Raw genomic sequence first — 14,752 nt, 5'->3', positions numbered from 1 at the left:
GTGGCGCGGGGGACCGGGGGGGCAGCCTGCGGCGCCGCTCGCCCCTCCCGTCGGCGGTCGCTGTGGGTCACCTGCAGATGTTTTGGGGTCCAGGCTATTGTGGGTGGGGGATAGAAAAGACTCCCCCTGCTTCTCAATCTCCTGTTGAGAAAAGGGAGCATTGACGATGTTGGGGAGAGAGCCTGGAAGGTGGTAGCAGAGTAAACACCGACTCCCCCTGCAATATCGTCTTTCTGAAAATAACATATTCTGAGCTTCACCTTTAGAAGGAAAGCCCGCCCTTTAGAGACAGGCAGTCTTGGTCTGTTGGACTCTGGTTTGATTGTATAATAATGATGATATAATGCTAATGACGATGATGACACTGCCTTTTATTTTTACCCCAGTGCTGATAAAGCGTAGCGACAGCTAGGGATAAAGCCCTTGAAAAGCTGAGGAGGAAATACTGTTGCTTTTGGAGCTGCGTTTTATTCATTTATTTTTTTTAAGGATATGTTTTTTAGAATGAAAATTTGACAGAATGAAGCCTGACTCCTTTTTTCTAGTCAGTTATAGCCAGTGTTCATAAAATGGGGACTGGCTACTACTACCTCGAGTAATGAAAAGATAAAGGTTTTTACCGGATATAATTCCATATGTTAAGTCACCCTTCCCTTTGCATTTCTCAACAGTGTTTAAGATGAAGAAGTTTAATTTCCGAAAAGTTTTGGATGGTTTAACTGCCTCTTCCCCGGGCAGTGGTAGCAGCAGTGGCAGTAACAGTGGCAGTGGGGCTGGAAGTGGTTCGGTGCATCCAGGAGGGACTGCAGGGATTCTCAGAGAGGAGATCCAGGAAACTCTGACTTCAGATTATTTCCAGATCTGCAAGGTAAGTTTCGAATTGGCTTACGGCCTATTACTTCTTTATTTTACTGTTGCGAGGAAACAAGAGACTAAAAAACACACCAGGGACTGGTTATTATTGAGATGCCAGCTCGAAGTTGAGTCTACTGCAGAGAACCCTGTGAATAGGTCGGTTTGAATTAATAAAGAAATTTCAGATATCAATTTCAGCATCAAATGGAAAAACAATAGTAGTTTAGGGAAAATTGGCACAAAGAAAAAGTAGAATTTGTAAGATGATGTAAGGCCAAATAGATGACAAAACTTTTAATACATTCTTTGTGTACAAATAGTAAACTGGAGGAGAAAATAGTCATTTGGTTTCCTGTGTTAAAATTCAAAGAAACTAATTGTTATTTTATTTCACTATTTGCTATAAAATGAATAAAACTATTGTTATGTTGCTAGAATTAAATGGATAACATCTAGATAAATACATTTATTTTAAAGGGTCCAGTGGCATAGTTTTAAAATTCTGATTAAAAACACCACAGGTTTGTAAACTCTTCATTGATATACAAGGAAATAAGCAAATAAGTAAGTGCTATGGGCTTAATACTTGTAAGAACTTGTAATACGAGTACTTGTAATACTTGTAAGAACTCAAAATTAGCCAGGGTTCTGGTCTAGAAAGAAAATATTTTAGGTAATTGCTTGGATTTTTGAACTTCTAATGAATAACCTAAAGAAAGAGCTTCTGATACTGAGAGAATATGAGAATTTACAGCGTATTATGTTAATACATGTTGTTACATTTTCTGACATAAGTTGATTTATCATTTTTATTGTCCTTTTTGTGAGGTTGCCTTGGAATGTACTTTTGATCTGCTATTGCAATGAAAGTTACTAAGTCATTCATATGGTTTAAATGAATATAGTTTTATAAATGTGTTTGACTAAATAAGAATTAGTAAACTTTTGAAATTGTAGAAAGTAAGTACCGCTTTTTTTGATACTTCCACAAAAGAAAAGTTTTCTTTTTTTTTGAGAGTTTTTTTTTTTTTTTTTGCTGTAGGGCCTGTGTGCTGGCCAGAAAGAGAGATACAGAGAGACAGAAAGCAAGAAATCACCCCACCCCAGTGGGATGGCCATGCCACAATCCTTTCTCCTCCATTCTCCTCTCGGGATACTGGGCACGCACGCACATGTACCTGGCGTGAGTTTAAGCCCCTGGGTCTGGGACTTGAACCACTGTCGACTACATGGGAGCCCAGCGACATAGTCATTACACTAACTGCTAGTCCCAAAAGAAAAGTTTTCTTAAATCCTTTTTATTAATAAATGAATGATATATAGTAAGTTTCACTCATTGCCTCAGCCTCTATCCCTAGCAGGGTCATTATTAAAAATTAAATCTATGGTTACTAATTTACATAAAAATAAGTTTATTTAGATTTGGGTTAGACGAACTGATTTAATTCTGACCTAACCTGTGAAATTTGTATGCAGTACAAATTTTTTTTTCTTAATATGATATAATAGATATTCTTCCAGATTAGGGAAGGGCTTGATAGTGGTCATGAAACAAATTTGTGAAAGAGTCCTGGATGCCAAATTGGAACTACTAGACAGAGGAATTATGCCCTGATTCTCTAGTCCTTGATATATTGCTATTTCCATTTGCATATTGTAAAAAAAATGTCCAAATTCACTGTATTTATGGATGCGAGAGTGATGCAGGAGTATTTTAATACAGGTAAAATTGGTATAGAAAAGATGGACTACTGAAGCAAAATGGCACTGGGCCACTCTCTGCATTGAGGTCATAAAGTTGGCAGAGAGGGTTTTAAATAAAAACTTTTGGGTAAATGGGTGAATGCAAGAGAGAAAAATGCAATATGTAGTTATCTTTCCTGTTTATTCAGACAAGAGATAGTCATAGAAAGTGGTAGAAGTTAAATACATAGAACTTTAAAATCCTATAGCACTGTAGGAAGAACACTGTCCTAGAAATCAGAAAACTTGTGGTTTATTTAAAGTTCTGCCCCTTGCTAGCCATATAATCTTGGGGAAGGCATTTATCTTCCTTGAACCTACATTTCTGCATCTGTAGTATGGGAATAAATATTTCTGCTCTTTTCACCTAAAAGAGGATTATTACAAAGATCAGACAAACCAATAAGGTGATGGCTATACATAAATTGGAAGGGATGATAAAAAAATATATTTATATTATTATTAAAGTTTTTAAAATCACCTTGTTTGTACTAGAATAATTATACTAATATTAGGTAATGATTTTCAAAGAAATTAAAAGGATAGATAGCTATGTAAACTGTGCACTAATAGTATGGAAGTATTACTAAATGGGAAAATACTATAGTACCTTCGGATAGGAAAAGAGTTAATTTGGAAAAGTCATTATATTATTATATTACAGGTTACCTGGTCTATAATAGAATGTGTAAAAATGGATTAAGGAAATTCTGAAATTAGAACTGTTACTGAAATGGAGATTTCATTTAGACTCACTGATTAAATGTGCAAAGAATGTTCTATTCTGAGTACTAAGAAGTTTACACCTTATGGGTATCTCTACCTTTTCTACATGTCCAAAAATTAAAACATAAATCTAGGCTTTGCTCTTTTGAAAACCATCCTTCTCTTTACTCTCTGATGAGTTATCAAATCGTATTTTATTCTATTTCCTTAGTATTTCTGAAATTTATGCTCTTTCTCCACTCCTAGTATTTGTACATTACATCATATTTTCTTGCTTGGTCTCTTTAAATCAGTTTCTAACTGATCTCACTTGCTTTATGTTATCACATTTAATTTTGTTATAATAGTGGTTATTTCTGAAATCCAATGTTAATTATGTCATTTCTCTGCTAAAAATTCTATGTTGGTTTCCCAACAACAAAAGTCTTATGTGAAATTCCAGTAAGATTTATTAAAAGAAAGGTGATACTTTATTGGCATTCATTTGTTCTATAAATTATAATAATAAATTATACTGCCAATCAATAAAGCATTTGTGTTTTTATATGTTATGTAATATCATAATAGTCAGGTAGTAGAGCATTCACTAGCCTTACAAAAGTAAAACATAAAGCTAATTCCTTCACAATCGATGATCTATCCTTAAGAAGCTCAAAAACACAGAAATGGGAGAAATGGCTTTAGTTCAAGGTCAGCAAAATCAAGTTAGTGCACTGGTTTACTGCAATCTCTTGTTAGTTTGGTCTGTATGTATTTGAATGCCCATGTTGTTCAGGTATTTGTAAAATACACGAACTACCTTTCTTCAACTTGAATTCTGTGAAACACAATTTGAAACTACAGCTCTATACAATAAATGTCAAACTGCTGCACTTGATTTGTGTATAGTTCCTGTCAGAGGAGATTCTTGTTTACCTTTAGTCCTCACTTCCTTGATTTCCTAGGCATACTATTGAACATTCCCTAAAAGCATCGTATCTTCTCATAGCTCAATGCTTTTTAAAATTCTATTGCCTTTGACTAGAATATCTCTCCCACCTTTAATATAATTGGAGAACTCCCAGTTATCTTTACCTCATAGTGCAAACACTAACTCCCTGAGACTGTCTCTGACCACTGTCTTACTATCTACCCACCAGGATTATAATTTTTCCTCTCATCTCTGTTTTCCTTTACCACCTCTGTTTTCTTATATATATTTCCTATATATTGGCATATACCTATAGTGTGAATATAGAATCTTTTTATAATTAATTATTTTCAATCTTTCACTGCCATTATACTATGAACTTTTTAAAAAGCAGATGTGTTTTTTGTTTGTTTTGTTTTCTTATCATTGTTAGTACATCCTCTAACTAGTAAGGGCAGTGGTTCTTACTTCTGGCTGTGTAAAAGAGAGATGTCTAGTCTCATTCCATTGTTAAAGAATCCAAATCTGTAGGGATGGGGCCTAGGCATTTGTGTTTTTAAAGAAATCCCCACAGGAAATTCTTTTTTTTTTTTTTTCCTTTGGAGAAGTTTTGCTATAGGGCACGTGCGCTCACCAGAAAGACAGAGACAGAGAGAGAAAGCGAGAAATCACCCCTCAGGGGGTATGGCCACGCCACAGTCCCTTCTCTTCCATTCTCCTCTCGGGATCTTGGGCATGCATGCACATGCGCCTGGTATGAGTTTAAGCCACTGGGTCCGGGACTCGAACCGTGGTCGACTACGTGGGAGTCCAGCGACATAGCCATTACACTAACTGCTGGTCCCCACCCCCCACAGGAAATTCTGATGCACAGTCAGTATGAGAACCATTATAGTAGGCACTTCATATGCCTTTTTTAAAAAATTGACTGTAGAGCATATGTGCTTGCTGGAGAGAGTGAGAAAGTGAGACAGCACCCAGAGGATGGCCACTCTGCAATCCTTTCTCCTCAGTTCTTCTTTTAGGATTTTGAGCATGCATGCACATGTGCCTGGTGTGTTTTTCAAGCTGCCATGTCTGAGACTTGAACCTCAGCCTGTGGGTTCCAGCAGCCTTAACTGTCATGCCACGGCTGGCCCACCATGTCATATACTTTTTAAGTTAATGAAGGAGCATGTGCATGGTTAGTTGGTTAATGGAAAAGTAATTAAAACAGAAATTAATATGAATGATATATTTCTAACATATCAATTAATAATAAACTAATATTAATATATTAATAATTATACATGTTTTAAATATTTTGCTTTTTTTGAGAAGTATTTTTTGCTATAGGGCATGTGCGCTCGCCGGAGAAACAGAGAGATACAGAGAGACAGAGAGAGACAGAGAGACAAAGCGAGAAATCACCCCCAGGGGGATGGCCACGCCACATTCCCTTCTCCTCCATTCTTTTGGGATTTTGGGCACGCACGCACACGCGCCTGGCATGAGCTTAAGCCGCCGGGTCTGGGACTCAAACTGAGGTTGACTACATGGTAGTCCAGCGACATAGCCATTATGCTAACTGCTGGTCCCAATATTATGCTTTAATTGAAAATAAATATACATTAATTTACAAATTACTTGATATATGACCAAGGTTTTTTTTTTTTTTTTTTTTTGTATTGGTTCAATGCTTGGACTTCTTTCCAATAAGTCATCTGAGATTACTATGTACAATTTTCAGTTTTGGTTTATTTAAAGTAGCATAAGAATTTATGTGTTTTTGAAGAAAACTGAATGTCAAGTCCTTCCAGATTTTATATATAATGTGTGTGTGCACACATGTGTGTATGTGTGTGTATTTTCCATCCTGATGGTTAACTGACCCACACTCTATTAGGCTGGAAGCCTGAGAATGTGGGTATTTTTAGCTAGAGAGTACTTTCTTCGTTTTTTTTTTTTTTTTTTTTATCTTGGGTGCATGTGCTGGAGTAGACAGAGAGAGACACAGAAAGAGGGAGTGAGAAATCAACCCAAAGGGGAAGGTCACACTACAGTCCCTTCTCCTCCATTCTTCTTTCAGGATTTACACCTGGTTGATATTTAAACTGCTGGGTCTGGGACTCAAACCATGGTCAACCATGTGAGAATACAGTGCCTTAACCACCATGCCACCTGCTGGCCCCTGTGTATTTTTCTTATTTTAAACATTAGATGAACCATTAGTATTTATGTGTATGTTTTATGGAGATAGTGCAGAATTTCTGTTTATTTAGTAAATTGGTTAAGTTAAAATTAGTTTGGGAGCTTCATCTATGAGATGTCTCATTTGTCCTTCATTACAGTCATGGAAAGAAGGCAGAGAAAGTATTAATGTTTTCATTTTATGATATATTATCTGAGGCCAGAGAGTTTAAGTGGTATCCCTAGATTTCCAAATTGGTAAGCGACATAGACCTAAATGTAATACTCTGTTCTTCAGTTTCCAAATCCAGTTTTCTTTTTGCTTCACCTTTTTTTTTTTTTTTCTTGAAAGCACAATATGATAAATTCCTCAGGAAGCACAGGGACTTTGAAAAGATAAAGACTATTCTGTTGACTCTTCATTCAAACTATTCACTAAATCTGATTATATATCTTTACTTATTCACAGAGACCATGGTCCAAGCCTCTAACATCTCTTGCCTAACTACTGCTCTACAGCTTTCTAAGAGTTCTCTCTGCTTACATTCCGGACTCACTATGGTCTTAACTCCTAAGAGGTAGAAGAATAATTTTATAATTTGAATCATATACTATTCCTGTTCAAAATTCTCCAATAGCTTTCCAGTTCTCCTAGGGAAAAAAATCATAAATTGTACCAAGCTCTAAGTGATCTGACCCATAATAAGATTTTATTTTCAACTGTTCTTTCCATTACTTACTCTCTTCCTATCTATATTGGCCCTTTAACTCTTTCTCAGACTTATTTCTACCTCAGAAGTTTTGGATGTGCTGTTTCCTTTACCTGGGATACTCTATCCTTCATTCCCAGCCCCAACCCCAAATAGTTAATACTTTCATTTTACTTGCTTTACTGGTAAAATTCAGTTCTTAGTTCAACTGTTTCCTTCTTAAAGAGATCCTCGTGATCACTGTTCACCCTTTTTACTCTTTACGTTTATCCTAATTACCTTTTCTTTTTCTTTTTCTTTTTTTTTTGGAGAGGTTTTATTGCTATAGGGCACGTGCGCTCGCCAGAAAGACATAAAGCCACCGGGTCTGGGACTCGAACCATGGTCGACTCCATGGGAGTCCAGCAACATAGCCATTACACTAACTGCTAGTCCCCTAATTACCTTTTCTTAATACTACTTTAGACTGCCTGTTATTAAATTAAATTATATATTTATTTACTTTTTGTTGGCTTTCCTCATTAGAATGTAAATTCCTTGAAGGCAGAGCTTTATTCTGTTCATATCTGTATCACTAGTGTATAAAATAGTGCCCGTCACATAAAACTCAGTCAAATATTTGTTGAATGAATGAATGAATAAATAAATAAAATCGAGGAAGAGGTTAGAATGGTATAAGATTAAACTATATAAGGGACCAGCAGATGGCGTAGCAGTTATATCACTGGACAACCATGGAGTTGACCCAGTTCAAGTCCTGGACCTGGTACCTTATGACTCACACTGGGTGTGTGTGTGTGTGCATGCCCAAAATCCCAAGAGGAGAATGGAGGAGAAGGGACTGTGACATGTCCTTCCCCCCGGGGGAGTGGTTTCTCCCTTTCTGTCTCTGTCGCTCTGGTGAGTACATACACCCTATAGTAAAAATCTCTCTCTGAAAAAACAAAACCAAAAAAAATAAACTTAAAAATTTGAGAAGCTTCTTGGGAAGGGCTTTTATGAAATAATTTTTTTATTATATAAACAGAAGGAAATCATCTAGTGAAAGAGTGACACCACTTTAGGAACATGGTATGTAATTTTCAAGAAGATATGAAAAAGAAAACTGTAGAAATAAATATTCCAATTAAATTTTCATTTTTATTGAGGAAAATATTAGGACTATTCTTGTTTCCAAATGATCCTTTTAGGGAAACAGTAAAGAAGTATTAGATTGACAGTGACAAACACGTGGAATGTTATAGATCTAGTTAACAAAACAGACAATAATAAATACATCACAAGAACCAGATGGTATAATTTCTAAAGTTCTTCATAGACATTTATAGCTCTTCATAGACATTTATAAATGGTTTTTATAAATGGTCAACATGTAGATAGTGTAACTTTTGTAGAAAATAACTTATTCTCTTCCAACTTGCTATAATAAGAGTGAAGTAATGCATTTTTGATTGATTTATCAGTAAAATCACCTATGACAGCTTCTGAACTTATGTAACTATTAGAGTGAAGAGCATGATTTTATTTATATTGGAGGCTGAAAATTACCAATTATTACTTATGGTGTATAGAATGATTTTGAATATAATGATATAAATGATACTATATAATCAATATAATAAGTTTGAATTTTAAAATAAATGTAGTATTTAATGTTTTAGTTTAAGTTAATTGTTTTATAATTGGATTATATGCTCCAATAAATAGCACTTGAATTGACAATAAATGAAATGAACATTTTATTAGCATATATATTTAATTAGAAATAGATTGATAATTTCATAATGGTTTTATATGCAGATTTTTTCTAAATGTATTATTTTTGCAAGGGATTTCTGCTATAGGGTGTGTGTACTTATGGAGAGAAAGTGAGAAATCACCCCCGCCAGGGGAGTGGCCATGCTGCAATCCCTCCTCCTCCATTCTCCTCTTGGGATTTTGGGCACACACTCACACTTATGCAGTGTGAGTTTCAAGCTTCTAGGTCTGGGACTTAAATCATGGTTGGCCATGTGGTGGTCCAGTGCCTTAACCACTATGCCACCTGCTGGCTCTAGATGCAGATTTAATACCTAGACTTAGAAAGTAAGGATTAGTAGCCAGAAAAAGTAGTTATATTTTTTTGTTATTTTTCTGCTTGTTATATATTTCAATGACTCTAGAAGTTGAATACTTTACCAAAATGAACATAATAAAATTAGTTACACTGTTTCAAGAAAGTTGATTAGATTCTTTAATGTTCATTATAAATTGACTAAAAACTTGTTTATACTTCTGGAAACAAAAGATTTTGAAAATTATTAGTAGTATGGTAAATTGAGAAGTTAGATTGAGTTGTGGAAATACTTTCAGTTGATAAACATCCAAGTAGATGGAAAATGGAAGGCTAGTAAAAGAAACAGGAAATCTGACCAGAATGATGTGGGGAAAACTCGAACAGGGGCAAGCAATCTGAAGTTTCTTTAGAAAGAATGTTAAGAAAAAGGGACTTTCAGGCATATCTAAGCATTGCAGAGAGGTCAAGAGTGATAAAATAAAACAAATAACTTTACTGCAACCATACAACACATAACTGTCAGAGACAGTTCAATTAGATCAAGAGGAAATTAATTAGTATAAAAATATTTCAGTGAGGTGATAGAATTAATGCCACACTGTAATTGAGAATAGAGTTGGTAGAATTAGTTCTTTAAAGAGAGATGTGTTTATATAAGAGAAAAGTGCTGAGAAAGCAGCAGAAATGGTGAATTCTTATATCATTCTGGCACATTGTTGAGTGATAATACAACAGTATACTCCAGAAGAGCGATTCAGGCTTCTAGAAAGGGAAGAGTAAGGGGAGGGATTGGAGTAAGATTTTCCATTTATTTATTTAAAAAGTTTTTGTTGTTGTTGTTGTTGTTGTTTTTTGTTTTTGCCACAGGGCATGTGCACATGCTGGAGAGAGATAGCGAGAGGGAAGGTGAGAAATCACCTCCCCCCAGGGAAATGACCATACCACAATCCCTTCTCCTCCATTCTCCTTCTGGGATTTTGGGCACACGCTCACAAGCACCCAGCATGGTTTTCAAGCTGTCAGATCTGGGACTCAGACTGTGGTTGGCCATGTGGGAATCCAGCACCTTAACCACTGCACCACCTGCTGGCCCCAGCACCTTTTAAAATAGTAAGGGTGTTTGATTCGGGAATTTTTTTTTTTTACTTGATGGATGAGAATACACATTTAATTTGAATTCTTAATAAAAGGCTGTGCTTTATCTTCTTTTAGGTACATAAAAATATGTTATTTTTTAATGCCAGAGGATGCATAAATAATATGCATGGTGCATGAGTGAAAAAGAAGAGAAAGTGAGAGGGAGAGAGAGAAAGTACCCTTCAACAAAGCCTGATCATGTTGCAATCCTTTTATTCTAAATATTCATTCCATCTGTATCCTGGGCAGTTGTGCACATGCCAGGAGTGTTTGTCAAGCAGCAGGGGCTAGGACTTGAACCCTGGTCAGCCACATGGGATCTAGCTCCCTCTGCATAATGATTAACTCTTGCACTATTGGATTAGCCTCCAAAATAAATGAGTTTACTAGAAGATTTTATTAGGTTCTTATTGCTGCTTCAATAATTACTGAAAGCTTAGTGGTTTAAAACAACACAAATTTATGGTCTGGAAGTCAGAAGAAGTTTGAAATGAGTGTCAGTAGGCTAAAATCAGGGTGTTGAAAGGGCTGCATTTCTTTCTGGAGGCACTAGGGGAGATTTTATTTTCTTGACCTTTCTACCTTCTAGAGGCTGTCCACAATTACATCTTCAAAGCCAGCAGTGGCCAGTCGATCTTTCTTGCACATCATTACTCTGACACTTATTTTCATGCCTTCCTCTTTCATATTTCTGGATGTTTATGATAATACTGGATCCACCAGGATAATCCAGGTTAATCCTTTTGGTTCCCAAATGTCAACTGATTAGCAACCTTCATTCCATCAACAACCTGAATTCTACTTTGCCACATAACTTAATATATTCACAGGTTTTTCAGGGACAGTTTCTGCTATAGGGCACATGCTCTCGTGGGAGAGACAGAGAGATAGAAAGCGAAAAATCACACCCCAGGGGGGTGGCCATGCCAGAACCTCTTCTCCGTTCTCCTCTCAGGATTCGGGCACACATGTACTTATAAATGATGTGAATTTCAAGCCACTGGGCCCAGGACTCAAACTGCAGTTGGCCATGTGGGAGTCCAGCAACATAACCATTACACCATCTGCTGGTCCCTATGGAAGATTTTAATTACAAGAAGAGAGAGCTTAGTATAATGAACCCCTAACTTCAACAATTATCAGCTTTAGCAAATCTTACTCATTTATATTCTCTTATTTAGTATTCTCTTATTATATTATTTTAATACAAATCTCAGACATGCATCTTTCCATCTGTAAAAATATCAAAGATCTGTAAAACTTTCTCCTCCCGACCTCTAAAAGTATGACCTCAGATACCATCTTGTCTTAAGGAATTAACAGATTTTTTATGTAATCTGATATGTAATGTTTACATTTCCTCAATTGTCTTATTTAATCTTTTTGTAGTCGATTTATTTAGACTGGGATCCATAGTGTTCACATTACATTTTTACTTGGCTTGAAGTTATCTTTATTTAAATTTGTGTAAAGTCACAAGGTTTTGATAAGATCAGCTTTCCTGTGTCTGTTGATGAGAACAAAATACTTTGTTCATTCCTTTCTGAACTGGAAGGCTATGTGTGAGGCAGTGGGTGGCTTGATTGTGAACCACAGGATGGCAAGTAAAGAAATTTAAAAGTTAGTTTCTAGATATGGTAATATCTTTTAAGGAATTGGGAAAAAATTAAGTCAGCATGAGATCTTCTACTATTTTTTTTAAGTATATTTACTTATTTCCCGAGGGAAGAAAAGAAACAAAGAGAGACAGAGAGATAGAAAAGACATCCTCCCGCGATGCAGTTCTCCCCCGCTAGAATTGTGAGCATGCCCATCACTACTCCTAGCATGTTTAGATAACCCTGGGAGATAAACCCAGAGCCTTCCAATATGACTTACAGCATTATGTAGCAGTGCTTGCCCCATCATGGCTGGGCCTCTACTATTTTGCGATACTCCTATGGGGCATAATTCATTGAGGATGTTAGAAAAGAGGAAAGAATGACAAAATTCATATTATATGTCAAAGGGAATAAAAGTGGGGTATAGTCTTTAGTTTATACTCAATGGTATTAATTTTTATCTATGTAAGAGGTTATTGGAGGGATAAAATGAGATTTAGCTTCACATACATAAGTGAAAGAATAGAACGTTTGAGAAGGACTCATTCTATAGTACGGAAGCTGAAAGTGAATTGGTTGTATTTCTAACAAATTCAGTGAATTGGCTTTATTTCTAACAAATTTCTTCTAGCGTATGTAAGACTTAGGTTAGCAGGCTAAATATAATTGAAAAACTAAATTGAAAGGTGATGAAACGAGAATCACGATACTGTTGATGAACATACTTACTTCAATTTATTGAGTTCTAAGATAATCTGTACACTATGTTTATTGATTACTCATACAATTCAGAAGTTTCCCTATTTTGATTCTCTGACAGCCTATGGATTTTTATTATTGAATCTTTCTTTGCTTTTTCCAATTTCATCTTAACCAAAATTTCTTTACTAATTTGATACTCTTGTCTTTTGTGAGGGCCAACCAGTGTAGGTATTTTATGAATTCATTTATTTATTATGTAGACATTTATGGAAAGGTTATTTTCCATATAAATATATACTAGGCACTTTTTAATTGGGCCATTGTATTTTTGGAATGAGTTTTCAAGGCAAATGTATACCATATGAATTATTGATTTATTTTATTTTTTTTTTATTATCATCATAATCTTCTTTATATTACATTGGATTACATATAACTTTACAGTGTATTACATTGTTTTTTCAAAAGGGAATGCCATGCATGTCCGTCAGTACAGAGACATTAATCTCCCCACTTCAACATTAATTATTGATATTTTTATATGATTAATAGAACTATATTATGGTGTACTTTATCTCATTTTTATATCTTTCATAAAACTTCTTCAGTCACTTTTAGTGGCTCAAGTGTTTTGTGCTCCCTGCCTCTTCCATCTTTTTTCTTGTATTTTTACTATTTTTGAGTCATTTTATAATGTGTTTACTTCCTTTCTCTTTGTCTTTTTGCTTACATTAATTTCTATTTACATTCTCTTGGCTAAAATCTCTATTCTAAAATAAAAGAATGTGTAAAATATTTTAAACATATTTCTTTGCTGCAATTTTGTTCCTGTTCCCCTAAAAAGCCTAATACTCAATTTCATTTCCCTAGAAATTCTAATTCTCTTATTGGGATTATTAACAAATCAAAGTAGCTCTTTAAGTTTCTCTTTTATTCAACAATTTCTTCTTGAAGGGATTGAAAGTTACTTATCTTCGTCGACTCAGTGTCATCATCAAAGAATTATCTTTTTTGGGGGAGAGGTTTTTGCTACAGGGTGTGTGCACTCACCAGAAAGACAGAGAGAGACAAAGAGACAGAAAGCAACATTCTCCTCTTGGGATCTTGGGCATGCATGTGCATTTGCCCGGTGTGAGTTTAAGCCACTGGGTCTGGGACTTGAACCATGGTTGGCTACATGAGTACAACGACATAGCCATTATGCCAACTGTTGGTCCCGATCAAAGAATTATCTTTACGTCATGTATATTTTTTCTATACCGCAGAAGTATGCATTTACTATAAATAATTTTACTAATTATTATTATTATTATATTTTAGAGGTTTTTCCTATAGGGCATGTGTGCTCGCCAGACAGACAGAGAGAGACAGAGAGACAGAAAGCGAGAAATCACACCCCAGGGGGGATGGCCATGCCGCAATCCCTTCTCCTCCATTCTTCTCTCAGGAACTTGGGCACGCATGCACATGCGCCCGGCGTGAGTTCAAGCCACTGGGTCCGGGACTCGAACCGCGGTTGACTACGTGGGAGTCCAGCGACATAGCCATTACGCTAACTGCTGGTCCCACTAATTATTATTAATTTTATTTAATTTTAACATTTTCACAATACTCATGTGTTTCATTCTGAGAATAGCTATGGAATTTAAAGGTTGGAGCAAAAAAATAAACATCAGGAGTCAGTTGATAGCAAAGAAGTAATGCAATTCTCTGCATTGTTGGCCCCACAAAAGGTCCCAGGTTTACATCCTGAGGCTTCCCTGTACATTAATGGGCATGTATGCATAAGTATTTGTGATCTAGGCTGACTGAGGTTGGATCATGGCATGACGATTATTGGGACCAAGAGGTGCCTGTTTCTTTTTCTGTCTCTATCTTTCTTGCTTATGTAAAAAATAAATAAACTTAATAAAAAAAGACCAGATGCTGGACATTTGAGAGTTGACAGCTAAAAGTAAAATAAGAAAGAGCAGGGAGGGAGTTTTTTTTTTTTTTTTTGAGAGGTTTTTGCTACAGGGTGCATGTGCTCGCCAGACAGACAGAGAAACAGAGAGACAGAAAATGTCTATCCCCCTGTGGGGGGGATAGCCACACAGCAATCTCTTCTCCTCCATTCTCCTCTTGGGATCTTGGGCACGGACGC

At 35.9% G+C, this 14,752-nt stretch overlaps 1 protein-coding gene across 2 annotated transcripts in view; it reads left to right on the top strand.

Annotated features, from left to right (window-relative positions):
• The first annotated feature begins 674 nt into the window (after nt 1-674).
• STXBP5L (syntaxin binding protein 5L) overlaps nt 675-14,752 on the top strand; it is a 376,137-nt gene continuing 362,059 nt past the window's right edge. For both annotated transcript variants that reach the window (XM_006146699.2, XM_006146698.2), the window contains exon 1: nt 675-868. In XM_006146699.2, the coding sequence (XP_006146761.1) occupies nt 680-868 (189 nt within the window). In that variant the 5' untranslated portion in view covers nt 675-679. The remainder of the gene's footprint in view (nt 869-14,752) is intronic.

The sequence above is a fragment of the Tupaia chinensis genome, unplaced genomic scaffold (assembly GCF_000334495.1).
Source record: "Tupaia chinensis unplaced genomic scaffold, TupChi_1.0 Scaffold000185_1, whole genome shotgun sequence".
Taxonomy (NCBI): domain Eukaryota; kingdom Metazoa; phylum Chordata; class Mammalia; order Scandentia; family Tupaiidae; genus Tupaia; species Tupaia belangeri.
The sequence above is the reverse complement of the archived record's forward strand: the minus strand, read 5'-3'. Positions and strand labels throughout refer to the sequence as shown.